We start from the raw sequence: 20,935 nt of genomic DNA, 5'->3' as shown, positions 1-20,935 counted from the left end.
GCATTCAGCTTACCTGTCTCTCTCCTTTTATGTTACATATCCTACTACATACTCTATATATCCAACCATTTTAATAAGTGAATGATTTAAAGGAAAAAAAAATCAGTCTTTGAATTTTGTTTTGGAAAAAAAATCTAATTATAAGAAAACACAGCCCTCTTGTGGCAACAAAAGGATACAATCATTTCAGATCAGCATTAACAGATAAACATATTTATGTAATAGATAAATGGAGCAAGTAAGGCCTCAGCACCAACTCTTTATAAATCAGATTTCTCTCTCCATGCACCCCAAAGAAACCCTCACTATAAAACATGCCAAAATTATAAGAAATAAACCCTAAAATGCTGTATAAATGCACTTACTAAATGCATTTACCCTTCAAGCACTCATTTTCTAATGGAAATACTTTGACTTGAACACAAGGACTCCTAGCACATGTTAAAGAAACTCTCGGTACAGTAAAACTTTCTATACCTCATGTATTACATTAAGTAAATTCTTCAGCATGTTATAAAAGCTCAGTCAAAAAAGGAAATAAAAGAAACTTCAATTACTTTCATTTCCTTGAAAAAAAACAGAAATAAGCCCCCAAATACTCAGCTGGCTGTCCTCTTAAAACTCTCCCCATAGTGCTCATAACCTTGTAAATACAATGGACACTGTGGATTGAAGAAGGGATGTTACAGATGCCCCAGAAGTGAGCGTTTTTTTTTTTTTTTTCTCTAAAAAACACAATAAAATCCAAGGCATAAAATTGAAGCATTTCCTTTTTTAAAATAAGGTGTTTTGAACAAGACATCCTGTAGATGCCTCAGTTTTTACAATACTGGTCCCTGATTTTACACTTTTGTATACTTCGTATGCTTCTGACCTTTCAAAAGACATTGCCTAAAAGGGTAATACTCAGCTTTCACTACTGGCCTTATCCTTGAGGAGGACAAACTGCTCGGCTAGAACACAGGGATCAGCAAGTCTCATCCTACATGGGAATGCTCAGTTCATCTCAGTATCTAGTAGGACTAAGAAAAATCCATTTTCTCCAACCTATTAGGGATGTGTAAGGTTGCTCTGAAGAAGGATCATCTTGAGGTATGCCTCTCAGTAGATAACTTGACTATACATATACTATATATACATATACACACACACACGCACACTATTTAACTTGACTGCCAGCTTTGTTTCTGTATGCACATGAATCCCACTTATGCGTATATTTTACTACCCATTCATTACAAAAATAAAACCTATTTCTCAGCAACAGCTATGCATGACCAGGAATACCACAGCAAATGCAACACCCTGGTTCTGGGTAGGTAAACTGTGTGCCTAGTGGAGGGGACCAGCCATCCTAGGTGAAGCCACGTTCTCCTTGTTCTCGGGAAGCCTGGACTTAACAGCCATTCTGGAGAAATCGGTGTGCACTGCACAGCCTCGGCTCTGTGAACAGACTGTAATTCAAAGGCAGTAACACACCAGAAGGGAGACAAAAAAATCTGACTGGACGTATATCCCTCTCATCTGCTGCTAGATAACCATTGCTGCCTGCAGTGCTAGTGTCTGTGGAGTACCCCCGTAATTACTTTCAGCAGGAGAGGTTTTACTCCGTAACCCCGACTGCCTGCAAAGAGAGTCTGCCCTTCCATCAGCAGTCTCTGCACGGGGTAGAGATCTAACAGCTACAGCGTCCTGCTTTGTGGATATCTGCAGATTATCACAGGATGCCTGCCATTACTGTAAAGTTGCACACTACTGTCATTATCAGTGTTAAAAAATCTGTCTTTTCTCATGCGAAAAGCCTATATGCACAACACAAGCCTATGACCGTCTCTACAGCAATACATTCTCTCTATGCAAAATGCTACTAAACATACAAAACTCGCTGCATGTTTTAGGTGCCACCAATTTGTAAACTGCACCATGCAGCACTGGAGATGATGATCATGCAGCCTCTCAATATCCTGATTATCTTCTTTTGGATCTATTCCTAAATGTCTTCTCTGTCTTGATGCCTCACAGTTGGTTTACTGCAACCACAGGTTCATCAGGTGACCTGCACCATTTCATTCTGCTTTTCACAGTCATGCAGTTGGTTTTACCCATCAGATCTCAGAGTGAAAGCCTCTTCAGGTGGGGACTGCCTTTCCACGTTATAGGGGGTCCATTATCCAGACTAAACTGGTTCTGATTATTGTGTCTACTAGAACACAAATAATAATCATCTAAAAACAAAAGAAATCTGAAATCGCACTGAAGTGGAAGGAGTAATACCACATGAAGAGAGGTGAGAAGAAACTAAGTCTGACTTTTTTCAATATTGGAAGATTAAAAGCCAGCTGTGGTTATTAAGAGAAAAAAGCAGAATCAGTTAACAATCTTTAAAATTTCTTTAGGAATTTGGAGGGGAGGGAAATTTGACTAAAGTTAGCATGTCCTCTTTTAGCTCACCAAGTCACAGAATAATAGCTTCTGTATTTGGCCGTCCACCACACCACAAGCCCAATCTCAGTCCAAAAGACTTTATACGTATCTTAACAGCAAACTCACTCAGCCCTCTAGATAAACTTACAGTCTGCTTTCCATTACAACAACAGAAAATATTCTTTATAAAGGCTAGAACATGCCAGAATGCCCCCTTTTACTAACAATAATTTATTTAAATGTCAGGACCACCTTCTAGTATACTAAGTATCTCAGCAGATATGCACTTAATATTCATTAATGAAGGTATACTAAATAACACCAAGTTAAAAATCAAGATTTTAAGATGATGATGACCATACCTGAAGAATTTTGTTAACTTTTATAACAGGAGCTTCATCATTTACTGCAATAACAGTTACAAATACAGTTTGCGGCAAACTTTGTTTCCAAAGTTCTGTGTTATTTACTATCACAGTAAAATTATCTGTCAGTTCCTCACTGTCATCATGAACATAGTAGATTAATTCTTGTTCAACCTGAAAAATACAATGACCTAAATATAGTAAGTGACATTCAAAAAAAAAAGATATTCATATCTAGTAGATTTCTTGCCTCAACTTTTTATGACCTTTAAGAATGTATTTACATTCATCTCTGATCTGTCCCTCTATCTCTATTCTGTTTCCAGAGCAGCAAATTCTACAGCTCATCTGTCCATTTCTCTCCTCAAAATTTTTTTATCTTAAATTGTTTTCTTGTTGCAAACCTAGGCACTCCCCCCCTCACCGTGAAGGGAAAATGAAAAATCCAATCCCACTATATTTACCACAATATTTCTTAGAAACTCTAAACTGAAAATGGTGAGTATTAGTGGATGGTGAGTGAACATACAATCTAAAAACAAAGTTTGTTTCTACTCCTTGTTCAGTTCATACATTTCATCCAGCTGGACCTTTTGAAGATATACCCACAGCCTATCTTTCTTAGATTTCCACAGTACCTAGCATAACAACTCTTCCTGAATGTATGTGGCCCATCAGTCTACTGTGATTACAGTACACTATTTCATGTGACCAGTGGTGCACAAGGAAGCATGGCTGGCCGTAACAACCAACCACCCTGTCTGGTCCTCTTGAATGACCAGATGGCAACTGCTGCATGATCTCTGGTACAAAGTCAAAGCTAAGCATCTTACCACCTCCCACCACAACCTCACACTGCAGACAAAAACTAGCAAACAATACAAACAAAAGAACTACTCATGACTGTAGTAAAGTGGATCTAAATACCTTACCTGTTTCCTGGTAAATTTGGTTAACTTTACTCCAGGAACGTGAGTGTTTTCAATATATCCATGCTTTGGTTGCTCAACTAAAATAAATTCAGAGCTGAGTCCTGCAAAGTGCCTACTAGAAATTTTTAGACAGTCTTCCACCAGGGCTTTCGAACCTCCTTCCAGTATTGTAAAGTTCTGTACTTCCAAAGGAATCACTCCAGGAATGATGTCTACAGAGATTCCTATTCCACTCACTGTTCGGACACCATTGGTCACATCCAAAGAAAAATGATCATTTAGTTGGTCAGAAACTGTCTGCACATACTGAATGTTCCCCTCATCAACATCTTGCTGTGTGAACATCAAAACTGGTTTTAGGTCCGAACCAACATAGTTTTCTGATGAAAACTTCCGAATGTATCCATGTACTGGAAGTTCTCTCACTGTGAACACAATCTCAGATGGAGAACTGTTTTCATGAACAACCTTAAATTTAAAAACATACCACAAAATTATTTAACATACCACAAAATTATTTAAACAGGAGCAGGAGAAAGTCTTTAAATCTTTTCTGAATTTTTCCACTTTTAACCCTAAGACTGTCTGCCTAATTAACTGGCATTCCTTGTTTCAGTCACACAGAATGTCTGCAAATTCCTCATACAATATAGTTCTTTAAGTAGACATGCGTTAAATAATATGACATGGGAGTGTTTTGTAACTGCAAACATGTTTTGTAAGTTCTGAAAAGCAACACGCTGTGGAATTAACTAGTAGCCTAGGATCTCCAGACCAGCTCCTAAAGCAAGCATTTCATAGTCTGCGACGTGCTGCAGAAGCCCCCTTGTGGTGGTTATTGTAAAGCTAGACACAAAAAACACATAGGAAAACGTCAATCAAAGAGATACAACCTAACGTTTGTGACTTTTGATGGTTATGATGTTTGATGTTTTTAAAATTTTGGATCCAATCCTCAAATAACGTTAATTGGGGTGGCTAGCTCCAAACTGAATGAAATGTAATCCTTTCTTCCTTGGTGTTTCCCACCAGCTCAACTAACAACAAATACACACAACTGTCTGACTAAAACAAATATACAAATCTTCTCCAAATCTTAGCTTTCTTAAGAACCAGTTCAAGCCTTTGGTCTGTCTCTCTCTCTTTAACACCGCTAGCAATGGAAGCTTGCTACTATCAGTCTCTCTCCAGAATTAAGCATCTAGCATGCAGACAAGTTAGTTGGGGGAGCGAGGGGGGAAGAGTTAGAAAAGACAGAGAAGACAGTCTGGTCGAACTGCGAGATTAAAGAATCCACAATGACCGAGAAAGCACAGGGAAGAAAAGGCTACAAGATCATAGGGAAACAGACAACATTGTTAACCTACTTGCAGTTTTCCCTTACTGATTTTAATTGATTTTCCTTCTTCAACTAAGAGACTGTTATTGTTAACAATCCTTGGTGGCCAGTGATGACTTTCCAAATATATGCGAACATGCACTTCAGCATCCAGATGGACATCTTTAGCATGGACTGTGAAGTTAAATGTGTCAGCAAGGTTGTTGCTGTCATCATGCCTATAGGTCACAAATCCCTCTATCAGGTCAAGTTGAGTAAAGGAATCCATCAATAGGTCATTTACATATATTCTTCCATATTTTGGGAAAGAGAATATCTCATATGTAATCTCATTATCACTTCTAATGTCTTGGTTTGTAACAATACTTAGGTTAGCAGTTGTAATAGTTTCCTCTTTTCCTTTTTGAACCAACAAGCCAGTATTATTTGCCAGCCTAACATAGGGATCTGCAGCACTAACTTCTAGAAGTGAAGATGTATAGTGCTTGCCATCTGTCACAAAGAGCACAAAACGCCCAAAATCGGCACCACGGTGTATAAACAGGACTTGCTTTTGTTCCAGGTCCTCCTGTTTGAATTGATAGAGTTTGTGAAAGGTATCATTTGTTAGCACTACATCTCCATTGGAAATACCACGTCTAGTATACAACAACTGTCCATCATCAAAATCAGAATCAGGATCATGATAGCAGAGATCTGCCAAAGTTAATAATCGCTGCCCATTTTTCACTATGTCAAATACCTTATCAACTACACGTACTGGTTTCTCATCATTCTTCAGCTGGACAGAAATATTGAAGCTAATTTCTACTGACAAAGCTCCTACTTTTGGATCAGAGTTCATCCACTCTCCTGATTCTTCACTGGAAGCTCTTACAAGAAATTCATCGAACACCGTCTCAGAGTCGTCATGCACATACATAAGGCGCTTATCAATGATATCTTTGTTAGTGAAAGTGGTGAGATTATCGCTAATCTCAAATGAACCTGAAAAATTAATGAGTTTTAATTTCCCATGCTTAGGAAACTTTATAACTTTGTATTGGAAAGTTTTATTATCCAGTGTTTGTACAAACAATTTTGTGCTTGTTATGACTTCTCCTTCACCTTCAATAACAGTCAAGCCACTGTTAGTCAAAATAATGCTTTCGAAATCTGATTTGATGTTGACTTTGAATTCATAGAAATTTGATTCTAGATATTTTGTAGAAATGATGAATCTAAATATATCCTGAGTGTCTTCATGATGCCTACCGATTAATTCATATGCCACTTTTTGATCAGTAATGTCTTTCTGGCTAAAGGCTAAATCTTTTTTTAAAGGCTGGTCATTAAGTAGTATTTGTCCTTTCTTTGGTAGGGACAGCAATTTAAAATGAAGCTCATCTTCAGGTATTTCTAGATCCACAAGCACAGCATAAAGATTATCTGTATTTAAGTATTTCTTTTTTGATTTTTCAATTTCTAGAGGAGTATGTTTCAATAAACTGTACCTTAACCATTTCACTTCGATTGGAAACACATACTCTTCACTGATTTTGCTTCCTATGCTAACCTTGAATTTAAATTCTTCAGTAACATTTTCCAGCTGAATTTCTCTAAAAGTGCTACAGTATCTCACACGGCTGCGCTGAACAGAGCGTTGAGAAAAAGAGCTGACTTGCTTCCATTTCCCTCTTGAATGCTGCCTTTGGACCTGCCCAAACCGGGGTGTCTCTGTGATCTCATACCGTATCTCCAGCTCTTGTAAGATGGCATTTGTTTCAACTGTCAAATGCCTAGGTGTGATCAGAGCTGTAACACCTTGCAGTAGTTTTATTCCGGAGTTGTTGACAACTTTGTAATCCAAAGGAACTGCCATGACACGTAATACAGCAGTATTGCTCACTTTCTCACCATCGCTTGCCCTCAGAGCAATCCTTGAATTCTTGATACCTGTGTGGACAAAGAAAACATTGCCTTTTCTTAAGTCCTCATTAGAAAAAGTAGTAATAGCTTTTCCAGGGTGCTCCAAATGTTCTAAAAATCCTGCACCCGCATTCAGATTTCCAAGCACTGAAAGACTGAGATTCACAGAATCTGTGTCCTTATCTAAAACTTTTATTAGATCACCAGTCAAACGCTTCTTTGAATTCTCCAGCAGAAGAAGTAAGTTTCCCTCAGGAAGTATGATCTCAGGAGCATCATTTACTGGAGTGACAGTAATGCTAAACACATGCTGCTCATTTCCTTGCAAATAAGAAGGCACAACCTTTTTACTGCTGGTAGAAATGGAGAAAGTAAAATAATCATAAGTGTTCTCAGAGCCATCATGGATATAAAGAATCTTTCCTTGCCATAGGTCCTGCATGGTAAACATATTCGCCTCCCGGACTGGTTCAACACCCAATTTCAAGTCCCCATGACTTGGTGGTTCCTTTATTTCAAAAAGAATTTGTGACTGATGAATCCCTAATTTCTGAAAGTCTAAGCTGACTTTAATATGTTTAGATTCAAGTGAAGCTTGTCCACCCTCCAGCACAGTCAAGTTATTTAGAACTAAAAGGTGACTTTTATCTTCCTTGTCCAGGGAGAGGGAGCTTTCAGAGGAGATGACAGATGTTGGAGCTGCTTTCACAGTAGGACTCCTTACAGCTGTCCTTAAAGAAGGATTTGTATTAAAAGGGTTCTCCATTTCACATCCAGCTGAAATGTCCTTTGTAACCAGAACATTCTTCAACGATTTCTTTTCTGAATTGGCTTTCAGGTCTCTTAAGCAACCTTTGAAGGACCCTCCTCTGGCATACTTCCCAGACACTGAGGTTAGTTCTAACTTAACCACTTCTGATCGTGTGCTGTCATCTACACCACCTACAAAGAGAGGCCCCTTCAGAAGTGGCAGCTTGCCATGGGAAGGCAATGATGTTTTCATAGTTTCTTCATCCAGCGTCAGCTGCACATATTCTGCAGTGAATTTCAGCTCAATGTAGTGCCAATGACTATCATTGACTGACTTTTGTGAGCAAAGTTGTGTTCTACTTCTATGGTTTCCAATAGAGGTCTTAATTAATCCATCTTCTATTTCCATTGCAATGAAATCTCCTGCTTGTCCGGGATGGTAAAGCAGTAGGCCACGTGGAGCTGAAGTTTGTAGTGTATACTCCAAGACTCCCTCTTTATCAATGCTCCACAATGGGAAAGAAATATAAGATCTAGAACTGAAGAAACTGATGGGTTCATCTTCGCCTGCAAAGAACTCATCACTGCATCCCACTGAAACTTCACGGACATTTTTAAAGCCAGGAGAAGGTCTCAAGGACATCATAATGTGTAGCTGATTAAATGTCACATCATTAATACATCCTCGGAAACCAGGCAGTGCTCCATCAAGGTAAGGAACATCAAGTTTACTAACGCCACCTATGTAGAATCCATGATCAATATTTAGTTCATGCAGAGTTCCAGGCATTTTTGCACTAGTTCTGTCATATTTATCAATTACCAGTGTGACATTATCATGTTCATGATGTAGTTCAACCAGGTGCCAAGCTAAATCATTCAGCTGAGAACTTTGCTGAGAATGCAGTACTTGTTCCCCGACTCCAAAGTTAATTCTCAACTGTAAGAGACAGAATTTTAACTATCAAAATCCAAAGCTGTATTTTTGATAATCACAGATTAATATATAATCTATTAATTTTCCTCAATTTTCCTATTAATCATATATAACTTACCAAATACCTTTTTAAATAAAATCATGTTAAAATTTTGTATAGGTTTACTTGCTATCACAAATTTGACTTGTTTAGTTGCAAAGCAGGAATGGACTGTTCTCTGGTTCTGCTAGGACCAACAATTTCTAAGAATCCAAGTGACAATTATGTTGTAAGAACAACTTATCTTGAAAGCTATTACTTGGTTCCAAACAGTTTCCAAGACGTGAACATCATCAAATCTGAAATTTACTCCTTATGAAGCATGAAGCTCACACTTTAAATGGAGTGATCTTGATGTTAAAACTCTCTTGAGATCTAATAGGCCTCTAGAGGCCAACTTTAATAACTATCATTATAAGAAACACATACCAAGTACTGAAACTATCAATTAGATTACTTGAATTTTCCATTTTCTTCTAAACAAACACTGACAATTATTAGAGACAACAGCTTAAAAAAACCCACTAAACAATACAGGCTACACATGCCTTTTTTTGTTATAAAATATACCTGTAAATATCCAGAGCATAGCTCTATCAAACAATAATCCTTCTTCCCAGCTGCAAGGAAAAGCAATCCATTTGGCTTGCTTGTTCGAAATTGGAACTGTAAGGATGTTCGAGAGGATGCTTCTGCCACATTCAACTCCACAAAACTATCACCATAAAATGATACTGAAATGAAAAAAGGAAAGCAAGCAGGAGGGTTAGACACACACACAAAAAAAATCATTTATAGTTAAATAAATACAAAAAATACATACACTATTTCCATTATTTGCTATAAATCGATTTTATATATATATATATGAGAGAGAGATCTCAGATATCTAGTGTAGTTTATATCAGAAACAAAGACCAAATCTTTCCTTCACACTGAAATTCTCCAGGCTGAGCAACTGGGTCTAATGGCCATACCACTTTGGAAAAAAGTAAATAGCTCAATGATTTATTTCCAATAGTTCCCATAAGGAATCCTAGAACAAGGCAAGAATATTTAATACTTTCCTTCTAATACTTTCCCAGTTTCCAACTATTCTTCATGTCATGTGTTTTCCTGAGCTTGATTATTTTATGACTGCTGTAAGTTTTCTCTCTGAAATAAAAGTTTTCTCTCTGAAATAACCTGCCAAGGCTCTCTTTGGACAAATGCATACACCTTCATCTGTGACGTCCTCTGATAAGAAGACCCACATGTCTTATTGTGGGTGCACATGGCTTACTGCGTGGAAAAGCACATTCTTTCATATGTTCTTCTCCATCTCTTTTCCAGGCTGAAGAGTCCTAGCATTGCAATCTCTGACAAGCCCTGCTGCTCCATTTTTGGAAAAGTTTTTCCATTTCTACCACAACCTTTTCGAGATGAAGGCATCAGAACAGTACACATGGTCAAATCATGCACACAGACAGTGGCACAGTGATGCTGTTTTGTTCCCTTTTCCTTTCCTAGTAATTTCTATTTTTTCATTTGCTTTCTTGACTGCTGTGAAGCACCGAGCTGATACTCTTCTGGAAGTTTCTATCGTGACCAACCTTCCTCCCCAGTGGTAATGGACAGCTTACTGTTTATCATTTTATATGTGTAGTCTTGATTGGTCTTCTACATCTCTTGAAATCTATCCGCTGTTAATGTCATGTATGGCCTTTTGTTGCCCAGTCACTCTGTCCTGTATAGGCCTCCTGCAATTCTTCACACACTGCTCCTCTCTTTACTACCTTGAAGAGCAATAATATCAGCAAACTTTCTCATCTGACCATTCATCCACTCACTTTACAGTCTCATTTATCACTATGCTGAACAGCAGAGAGTGCAGAACTCTGCTGATAATTTCCCTCCTTTGCAAAAAATCAGCCATTTACCCCTACTCTCCTCTTCCTATTTTTTAGCCTACTATTTATCCATAGAAAGACCTACAGTCTTACGCAATGGCTGCTCAAAAGCCTTTGATGAGAAACATTATCCAAAGTCTTTTAGAAATCTAAATAGACCATATCTACATTTCCCAATCCCATCAGAAAAACTCCAAGAGATCTGCAAGGCAGAACCTCCCCTTGCAGAAATCTCCCCAAGGAGATCCTATTTATCCCCGTGTCTTTTATCCTTTGTTACAGTATCTATTAATTCACCTGGCTCAGATGTCAGGCATACAGTCCTCTGGTCATCCACATCTCCTCTACAATCATTTTTTTAAGCACTGGCCTAACATTTGTCACCCTCCAGGCTTCAGGCACTCTGGAAGTTTTAAGTGCAAGGTCAGACAAAACCCTTAGCAAGTAAGCTATTTCATCCACAAATTTTCTCAGGACTCTTGCTGATTACTACCGGTCCTTGCAATTTGTCAGCAATCATTTTGTCTCCACCTCCCCTAGTTATTTCAATTTCAATCAAATTACCAAGTCCGCTCTCATTCCCTCTCCTACCCCCCAGCCTTCCCCCAAAAAAAGGAATTTCACTTTGGGAATCGTCTCTCTTGCAGCAGTCACCCATTCATTTAGCTTGTCTGCAGCAGCAATGCCCTTTCCGAATGCTTCTTTTATACTGGTAACTTAATCAATTATCTTCACAGATCCTCTGCAGGATTTTTGTTCCTGATATATTTAAGAGGGATTTAGTATTAACTTTGATTCCTTCAGCTAGATGATCCTCGATCCCTTTTTTTTCTGGCCGATTTTCACATTAAATCTGCTAGAGCTTGTGTCTTCAGCTTTGTTTGGACACAACTTTGCCGTTTTGGGGGATGTTTTGTTATTTCTCACAACAATCTTTCTGTTTACTGGCTTCTTTTTGCCAAGGCTCCCAGGATGGCATCCTTTAAGGATGCCACCAGTTAAAAATTTAATTTGGATCTTTTAGCTTCATTTTTAGCCAATTTTCTCACTTTAACAGAGTTCTCAAGTGAATTCTTTAATTCAACTCTTCTTGTCTTTATACTGACTGTTCCTCTGCTGAATCTAACATACTCTGGTGACTCTTCAATTCAGAGTCTCAACATCCAAGTACCAAGTCAAGGGCTTCACTTCCTCCTGGGGCTTCTTTGTTAATCAGCTGTTTCATTAAACTATCACTAATAGTATCTAAAAATTTGCTTTAGTGTACTTAAGAAATTCTAGGTGGCTTTCTCAGGAATAAGATTGCTGCAAACCCCACAGCCAAAAGCTAGGTAAAAATGTGTTACATTAAGTACTCAGAGAAACAGAGAAAAGATTTTTAGATTACTGAGGTACATGTATTTCCTGCAAAGGAAGAACCACCACTGTATACAGAAGAATTATTTCCAAGCTGAACAGAAATGAACTCTTCTCCATTGCTTTACTTCCACCAAAAAAAAAAAAAAAAAAAAAAACTTTCCTCAAAAAGCTCTCATATACCTTACAGGTCTTCCATAAAAGCCACACAGCAAGAGAACAAATGCTGTTTGCTTGGGGGGGTTGTTTTATAAGGGCATATTTTTACTGTTCAGGTAATAAAGAGAATAAGACCTCCATTTTAAAGTATTGAAATAAAAGAACTAGAGAATAAAATCAATATAAATGAGGACTATAATTAATTGGTGAGCAAAGAAATAGGCTAAATTTTTGTTATTTTTATATTAAGATAAATTTATATTATTACAGCTGCCAGCAATGTCACTGTTTATCTCATACAGCTGGATAATAATTGATTGTCCCTAGCCTGTTGCGCTTTGGATCTAATAGGTGAGAAAGAAGCTCTGACCTCCATCCTAGAGGATCAGGAATGGAGACAGTAATTGTCTTCCTGAAAGTTACAGGAAGCATAACCTAGCCTTCTGAAATAATCTATCTTAATCACAGGATTTCTCCTTTTCTTTTAGCCGTTGTAGCAACATAAGGGCAGCAATATAAGGTTATAGGCACAAGAAGGTTCGACCTAGTGAAGATAGACCCTTCCTCTCACTGTCATAAGGTTCTGGAAGCAGTTATGTTGGTATTGCTACTTGACATCCTAGCAGTCATTTGGAATCAGAAAGAATGAGATTTCCTCAGAAGTTAACAAATAAAATCCAAAACTTTCACAGGCCTTAATATCAGAATTTTCATTACGATCCCTCTAACAGAGCCCATAAATTTCTGTGGGTAATTTCTGCATCAAAACTAATGATTGCTGGTGGATCTTGAAAATAACTTTTAAAAACATCACATTTTTATTAGACTCAAGAATTGGTGGGGGGGGAGGGGAAGATGCTGGATTTTTTGGAAAGCCATTGAGCAAAAATCTAATCTTATCTGCAGATTACTAGGTGTTATTTAGAAAAACAAAAAATTAAGTTGCAGAGAGTTAAAATATATTTTGCAGTGTGCCACTGGGAAACAGTTTGATGCTTATAGTGAATACTAATTTCTTGGAAAAGAGAAAAGAAACATACGTTCAAGCTTTTGCCTTTCACAAAATACTTCAGAGACAGAATCCACCACTGAAGGTGGGGCAGGAAACCCAACATCAGCCTAGGCACTGATCCAGCACTAAATCAGATCTTCAGCCAAGACCACCTAATGTGCCTTGGCGCAATTTCTGTTTGGGCACCCACCGAATTAACCAGCATGTTATTACAGTAAAGGAATCCAATTCCTCTAGAGTAGACTGCTTTAGAATGATTTCTGGTTGAAATCACTTTAGGGGTGACCTCAGAATTCCTCTGGTGTAACAGCATTTGAAAAGGGGACATCATGCTCTGACCAGCTGATGTGAATCATACCATTAAGGAATATAAGTGGAGTTCAACCACCAATATCAGCCGAGAAGCTCCCTTGCTATTTTAACACGTGAATTCAGCACATCTGCTAAGAAGCAATTCTTTTGGATTGCCTGGCAGATAATCTATTCTAGAGCATGGCACTAAATCTCACAAAAGACATGTGGAAGGAGCTGAGAACATGAGTTAGCGCTAGGACAACTAGAAAGTAAGAACTTCCCTGCATGGACATGAACAGATAGACACACAAAACCTAGAGGCACAACCACTTGGGATGCCAATTTAAAGATCTGTCCAACTTGAATTACTGGCTGGTTTGTGATTCACATCTCTCTCTTTCTCCTCCCTTTGAGCTCACCCCTATGCTGATTAGAAATTCCAAGTTGGGGCTCTACGTTTCCATTAGAACAGATCATGTTTAAATGTAAAGTTTCAGTTTTGAGAATTTTGTTTCAAGCAATTTTACTGAATATTGATGACCAGCTTTGTGCATTACATCTTTGTTAAAAGCAATCACAAGAAGCCAGGCCAGACACAGCAAAAGTCCTCAGAATCACAAAGCAAAGGATTCTCCAGTCGATCCTCTAACAACAACATTGGACTGGCATTTTATCCCTTCATTCAAATATCCCAGTCCACCTTTAGCTCTATGAAAAGGAAAACTTTCAGACTCTGTTTCCTAAGGCTTTCTATGAAAATACTTAAGCATGTTACATTAAAATTTACCCATCCTACTATACATTCCTATAGGGAGATTTATATACATAGCAATTAAAGATGGAATAATGGAATACTTAATTAAAATCTAGACGTCATAAATGAATATCTGACTATTTTAGCTGTAAGGCAACCCAGCAATTCTTGCTCTTGAGACTACAGATCTAATTGTACATACTAGGTTTATTTGCTAGCAAAGTTCATATATAACTTAACAGTTCATGATCAGCATTTGTTCTCTATTATTAAAAATATAACTAAATTCAACAGATACACTTCAAATAATCTTTTTCTTGCTTTCTCTACCCAAAATACAAAGCGATAAAAGCCTTGTTTGCTCTCTAGTTCCAAAACTAACAATCCCAGAAATTTATCCATAAGAAACCAAACTCAGACTCACTGCACAGTTATCAGAAGCTGGGCACCCCCATCAAGAAAAATCAAAGCTGAAGTTTTGACTGAAAGGGTAGATCTGTTTCCATTTTCACCAGTATTTCTCACTTCAGACTAGATTGAGTGTCTTCTTGGCAACACACAGAGACTGTAAGGAGCATATCTTGGAATCACAATTCCATGCTCACTTCTAAGTAATTTAATGCAGACTTCATGTCTGCTCAAGTCCTGTTGGTCTCTACTCTGGGCAGGAAACAGCCAAAGCTCTGTACATCTCAAACCTTCCTTAGATCTCTTTTTAGAAAGCCATATGGAAAAAGCTTTCCCCACTGTGCCTGGACCTGTAACCCAGAAAGGCCTTTAAATTCATACCAGGTGAAAGACAAAACAAGACAAAATTGTAGTAGATCACTTCCCTGGCCCTAGTATCCACCTTTTAATATGAAAAACTTGAAATACAACATTTAATCTTCAGACAGAAAACGGGAAAAACACTCCCATCCACAAAAACTAAGACTTAGTTCCCATCTAGCAGAGCATTTGACCAATGTTTTTGTCTTCAAATTGCTCAGCAGCTATCAGTGTCAGGCCCCTTGGAAGATAACAATGTTATAACAAAGTTCTGGCCATAATTGTATAATGCAAGTAAAAATGTAAGTAATAGAGTATATTAAAAAATGTTGAATTTTTCTGATGTAGACAAAAAACATGTTGATAACCAAGACACTGATTTTCTGTTTTCAACATTATGTGGCAGAATTAGGCCACAGAGTAATTATTGCTCAGATAAATTATTCCCATGTAGCCTGGTAACTTTCTGCACAGTCTGAAAATAACTTATACAGAGTTTTGTTTTTTTTAAAAAAAAAAAAAGTCAGCAATCTATTACACTATGTCGTCATTAAAGATAAAATCAAAAGAGCAAAGGATTTAGTCTAACATAGCTTGAGTATTTTTTCTCAGGATCCTCTCCAAACTTCAGAATAACCATCCCAGCATACGCTGTTGTCTTATTTGCCAATAATAGATGTCCACTGTGAAGACAGGAGGAATCAGTTCTTTGCAATGGGAACTCCTCAGATTAAACCCACGGTCCTTGCAGCAGCCTCAGTAATATTTTGTATCAGTGAGGTTTACAGATTGGCTGTAAAGCACGATTAAAAACAAGATGAAAAAAAAATGCTTTTCACCAGTTTTGAACCTACTGTCTTATCACCTACTGTGTGGTGTGCTGCACTAGGCCTTAAGAAGTTCAGACATGAAGGAGGCCCTTATCATAGAATCATAGAATCAGTAAGGTTGGAAGGGACCTCTGGAGATCATCTAGTCCAACCTGCCTGCTCAGCAGGGTCACCTAGAGCATGTTAGACAGGGTTGCATCCAGGCAGGCCTTGAAGATCTCCAGAGAAGGAGAATCCACCACCTCTCTGGGCAACCTGGGCCAGTGCTCTGTCACTCTCACAGGGAAGAAATTCCCCCTCACGTTCAGGCGGAACTGCCTGTGCTTCAGTTTCTGCCCATTGCCTCTTGTCCTGTCACACGGGACAACTGAGAAGAGTTTGTCCCCGTCCCCTTGACACCCTCCCTTCAGGTACTTGTACACATTGATAAGATCCCCCCTCAGTCTTCTCTTCCCCAGGCTGAAGAGGCCCAGCTCTCGCAGCCGTTCCTCATAGGGCAGGTGCTCCAGCCCTCTGATCATCTCTGTAGCCCTATGCTGGACTCTCTCCAGTAGCTCCGTGTCTCTCTTGGACTGGGGAGCCCAGAACTGGACACAGTACTCAAGATGAGGCCTCATCAGGGTTGAGTAGAGGGGCAGGATCACCTCCCTTGACCTGCTGGCAACACTCTTCCCAATGCACCCCAGGACACCATTGGCCTTCTTGAACACACGGGCACATTGCTGGCTCATGGTCAATTTGTCATCCACCAGCACTCCCAGGTCTTTCTCTGCAGAGCTGCTCTCCAGAAGGTCAGCCCCCAGCTTGTACTGGTGTCTAGGGTTATTTCTGCCTAGGTGCAGGACTCTGCACTTGCCCTTGTTGAACCTCAGGAGGTTCCTCGCCGCCCAGCTCTCCAGCCTGTCCTGGTCTCTCTGTATGGCAGCACAGCCCTCTGGTGTGTCAGCCACTCCTCCCAGCTTGGTATCATCGGCAAACTTGCTGAGGAGGCACTCCATCCCCCCATCCAGGTCATTGATGAAGAAGTTGAACAGGATGGGTTATTCTGTCAGATGTTTTACGCACACCTCTCCCAGGATATCCTAATTGTGAAACATCCCTTAAAAAAATAAAGTCGCATATCCTCTGTGAGAAAAGTGTGAATTCAAATGGAGGTTCAGTCCAAACAGCACACTCTGGCAAAGCGCAACAAATACGAATGATACCAGCTGAGACTAGTGAGGCACTGGTTTTGATGCCTGCATTATGGCTATGACATCTACCTTTGCTGGTTAGACTAAAAAGTTTCCCATTGTCCAGCTGAGATTTGGGCCTTAGAGATTTGTCACTTGCAGCTCATTCATGAAAACATAAAAGGAAAAGGAAACAACCAGACCAGACAGCTCACATTAGTATCTATCCTCCAGAATGACAGTGTTTGCCCAGATGTTTGTTGACAAAGTGAGCGCTTTTTCTGACTCTCTACTCTTGTAGTTGTTTAAGGAGCAGCTATAGCTAAGAGCGCACCCCATTTCTCCCCATGGTTGGTGAGAAAGGTGTGACCTCTCCTTTTGGAGGGCAGATCTCATGACATTCCCCATGCCTGTGGGGCACCATTAAGTGCCTTCATGCACCAGATGCAAGGCAAACAGTAAGAGATGGCTTTAGTCCCAAAGAGCTTGTGCTGTAACTAAGATGAAATAATTGGGGGCAAAAAATGCAAAGGAGCCAGAGAACAGGAGAGTGGATGGTAGCAGCAACCATTCTACAGAGCATGAGCAAAGGCCTTAAAGCTTTTTTTTTTTTTTTGTACTGAACTGCAAAATTATAACAACAGAGGTGATAAATATCATATATAACGAGCTGCAGGCTGAATTGCCAGCTGTACCACACGCAGGTCCCAGCTTTGTTCTCATAAGCTATAGGAAAAACAGTATGCAACCTCCAACATAAAATGTAATAGTAAGATTCTATCTTGAGATAGGATTTGAGTGATAGAAGTAAGTATTCAGAGCCTATTAATACTAAATATAAATAAAGTTGTTGTGGCATTAATAACTTTTAGACGCCTTATTTATTCTGATTGCATAGCACAAGTGGAGCCTGATTAGAAAGGGTGAGAACTTTAGTGAAAAAGAGAACCTAATTCCAAGTACCTAACATAAGAAGCTTTGAAAGCTCTCAGAGAAAAAGGTCAGAAGGAGGGATTAAACAATACATTTGCAATTATCACACATGCTCACATTCTGTACTACAGACACATGCTTAAAGACAGCCCACAGAAACAAACCAACACTCCCCTGCCGATTCAGGGCTGTACCCACTTCTCTAAGTGTTTCCAGATAACAGAGCAGGGCACCCAGCTCCCACAGCTCCACCTCCTGCATCCCTGATACAGAGGGACGCCAGGCCTCTCCCAAGTGCATTCCACAACATGGTCTGCAAATACCGCTCCTGCTCCCAGTCTGCAGCTTTAGCACTCTTTTTTTTGTACTGAGGTATTCCCTTCTTTCAACTTCAAGCTGCCAGTAGTATGACTGAAGCCATACTTGTGACTACAGGAGAATCTTAGAATATACATAAAACGCTCTAGAGAAACAAATGTTGGGCTCTAAAAGTATTATATGATTACTAGTCCTTTAAAAGTGACTAATTTATATCAAAACCCCTGAACTGGTGCAAAAAAATGTTATAAAGATGGACCTCAGGATAAAAGAATTTGTTACAGGAGGTTTTCCTACAGAAAAAAAATTCTTTTATGCAAGAATATATTCTTCTAGTCATATTCTTATATGACTGACATTTTGTTGAAACTTTTGGAAAGGTTTATATACAGTTTATAATATATCAGTGATAGAAATCATAGTTTTTCTAAATCTTAAAGAAAAGGTAGAAAGAATTACCATTACAATACAATTGCCTGTTGGGGGTACCACTGGAAATGCCTCTTCCCAGATCGCAGACCCAGATCCCAGATCACACTTTTAAAACTCCACTCTCCAAAACCAAGTGCAGACACTACATAAAAGAGGAGTTTTGTCATCTAGGCTTTGCTACAGGGAAAAAGAGCAGAAACAATGCAGCAGAATAACAGAGGGGAAACAGAACCCAAAATAAGACAGTTCATAATGAAAAAAAATACCACTTTCATATTAGAACTTTCCTGTCCTCCATGCTGGTAGCAGATGACATTGACAGCATGTAGGGGGCACAGGAAGAATGGAGGTGGAAAACAGGGTTGCCAGATTTGCCCATAACACTCTTTAAGGCTAACATAACCTTTATTCAAAAGTGAATTTTCTGGGTTAATCCATTCTTTGTAAGATTTACGTAATTTTATGGGTAAATCAAACATTAAGTGAATTTGCAAGCATTTAACTCTCACTTAAAATGTAGAGAGCCCGGAATAGCCTTTGAAGAAGGACAGGAGGATCTTTGAGGAAGATCCTGTTGAATCTACAAATGCTTTACACACAACAGTTCCAGAGAAAAGATAGTCCTATGGTTAAAAACTTGAACATCAAATGAATAAAGACAACATTCATTTCTGGTTCTATCAAAGAAACTTACTGAAGAGTTGGGAAAGTTCATTTTCCACCTAAATTTCTATTCACTGCCTATAAAAAGCTGCTAATGCTTTTTTTTCCCCCTTCTCCTTCCAGCCTGTCAGTGGTTTTGCATTTCCCCGTAAGATTTTGGGAGCAGGATCCCTCTGTCTCTGGGCATGACTACAGGTGTAGCAGCAGCTGAGGACGATGCCAGAGCTGACTTTTAACAACCGGCCCGGCGGGGATGCCAGTCCGCACGGGAGGGCAGAGCTCAGCGCGCAGGTAACTGGGCCAGAGCGGGCCGGGCAGCAGCACCCAGGCGGCCTCAGGCGCTCGAGCTGCGCTGCTGGCTCTGCTACCTTGCGCTCCGGCGATGCACCCTCCGGCTCCGGCTTTGCCCCGCGCTGCCTGTGACAGAGGAGATGATATTGCAACACGAAAGCAAAAGGTGCCTTCTCCACTCTGGTTTTCAAGCTAGCCCACGTGGGCCTACCGTCACTGCTGGCAAAACCAACGCCAAGACCCTTCGATCGTGACGCTTACAACACGACTGCGTTCCTAGAGCAATCCTGGGGGCGGTCGGCTCTCTGCTGCGTGGCAGCTGCGAGCTATTTCCGTGAGCAGTTGCGAAGATCCCCCCGCGCTGCACGGGGGCTTCCTGCACGGTGCGACCCCGCGGCAGGGCGCAGCGCCCCGCGCGGGCACCGCGCCTCCGGGGCGCGCAGAAGAGCGGCGCAGCTCGCGCGGCTGCGACAGTGTTTGCTGAAATTCATTAAACTCCCGGTGCAGCTTTTGTGAGCTTCTGAAGAGCCGAGAATTATTTTTAAAAGCTAAAATTCAACGTCAGGAGTTAGTTCCCAACTAGCCTTTCAATCCAGGGAAAACACCGCGCGCAGCAGCGCCCGACGGGCTGCCCCGCGCTTCCAGGGCAGGGAGCGCAGCAGCCGCCCGCAGCCGCGCGGGGCTGCGACGCCGGCGCCGGGGCGCAGCGGCCCGGCACGGCCCGGCCCGGCCCGGCCCGGCGCAGCGCGGCCCGCGGGCAGCCCTACCTGCGGGCGCCGGCGGGCTGGCGGCGAGCAGCAGCAGCAGCAGGAGGAGGGCGGCGCGGAGGCCGCCGGCCATGCCGCGGCCCGAGCGGGCACCGCCGGCGGCGGCCTCCCGGCGGCGGCGGCTCTGGGCGCCCGTCCCCCCGCCCGCCCCTGGCGCCGCGCCGCGCCGGAAGCGCGGGAGCGCGGCCGCAGCGCGGCCCTGGGCCCGTGCGCAGCGCGCTTCTGGGTGTAGCGTCCTCAGGGCGGTGACTTTTCCTCCGTGCGAGGCAGGAGCTGCCCGGTTGTAGTCTACGTCTGTGGTCTCCCACCCTCCTGCTGGGCATCTCCTGTGAATCGCGCGGCCGCGTCTGCTCAGGGACCGCCTGGCGCTGCGGGAAGGCTGCTCGGAGGCCCCCAGACCCGCCCTTCTGCGGGCTGAAGGAGCCCTGGTCCCTCGGCCTCTCCTCGCAGGGCAGGTGCTGCGGCCCTGGGCACCCCGGTGCCCTCTGCCGGACCCGCTCCGGTTTGGGAGAGCGGGTCTTGTGCTGGGGAGCCCCAAACCAGAGGACACAGTGTCCTGGTGTGGCCTCAGCAGTGCCGCGTCGAGCGGGACACCCACTTCC

At 41.2% G+C, this 20,935-nt stretch overlaps 1 protein-coding gene across 3 annotated transcripts in view; it reads right to left on the bottom strand.

Annotated features, from left to right (window-relative positions):
• The window catches only part of LOC134153696 (chondroitin sulfate proteoglycan 4-like), a 39,982-nt gene extending 19,575 nt beyond the window's left edge, over positions 1-20,407 (bottom strand). For all 3 annotated transcript variants that reach the window (XR_009961204.1, XR_009961205.1, XM_062600072.1), the window contains exons 1-5: positions 20,334-20,407; positions 9,266-9,429; positions 5,089-8,658; positions 3,722-4,189; positions 2,787-2,963 (exon numbers count right to left, since the gene is read on the bottom strand). Coding sequence is in view for 1 of the 3 variants with exons in the window: in XM_062600072.1 (XP_062456056.1) it covers positions 2,787-2,963; positions 3,722-4,189; positions 5,089-8,658; positions 9,266-9,429; positions 20,334-20,406 (4,452 nt within the window). In the remaining 2 variants the exon portion in view is untranslated. The remainder of the gene's footprint in view (positions 1-2,786; positions 2,964-3,721; positions 4,190-5,088; positions 8,659-9,265; positions 9,430-20,333) is intronic.
• Positions 20,408-20,935: the final 528 nt, after the last annotated feature.

This window comes from Rhea pennata, chromosome Z (genome assembly GCF_028389875.1).
Source record: "Rhea pennata isolate bPtePen1 chromosome Z, bPtePen1.pri, whole genome shotgun sequence".
Lineage (NCBI taxonomy): Eukaryota > Metazoa > Chordata > Aves > Rheiformes > Rheidae > Rhea > Rhea pennata.
Note: the sequence above shows the minus strand (reverse complement) of the source record. Positions and strands in the feature narration are given on the sequence as shown.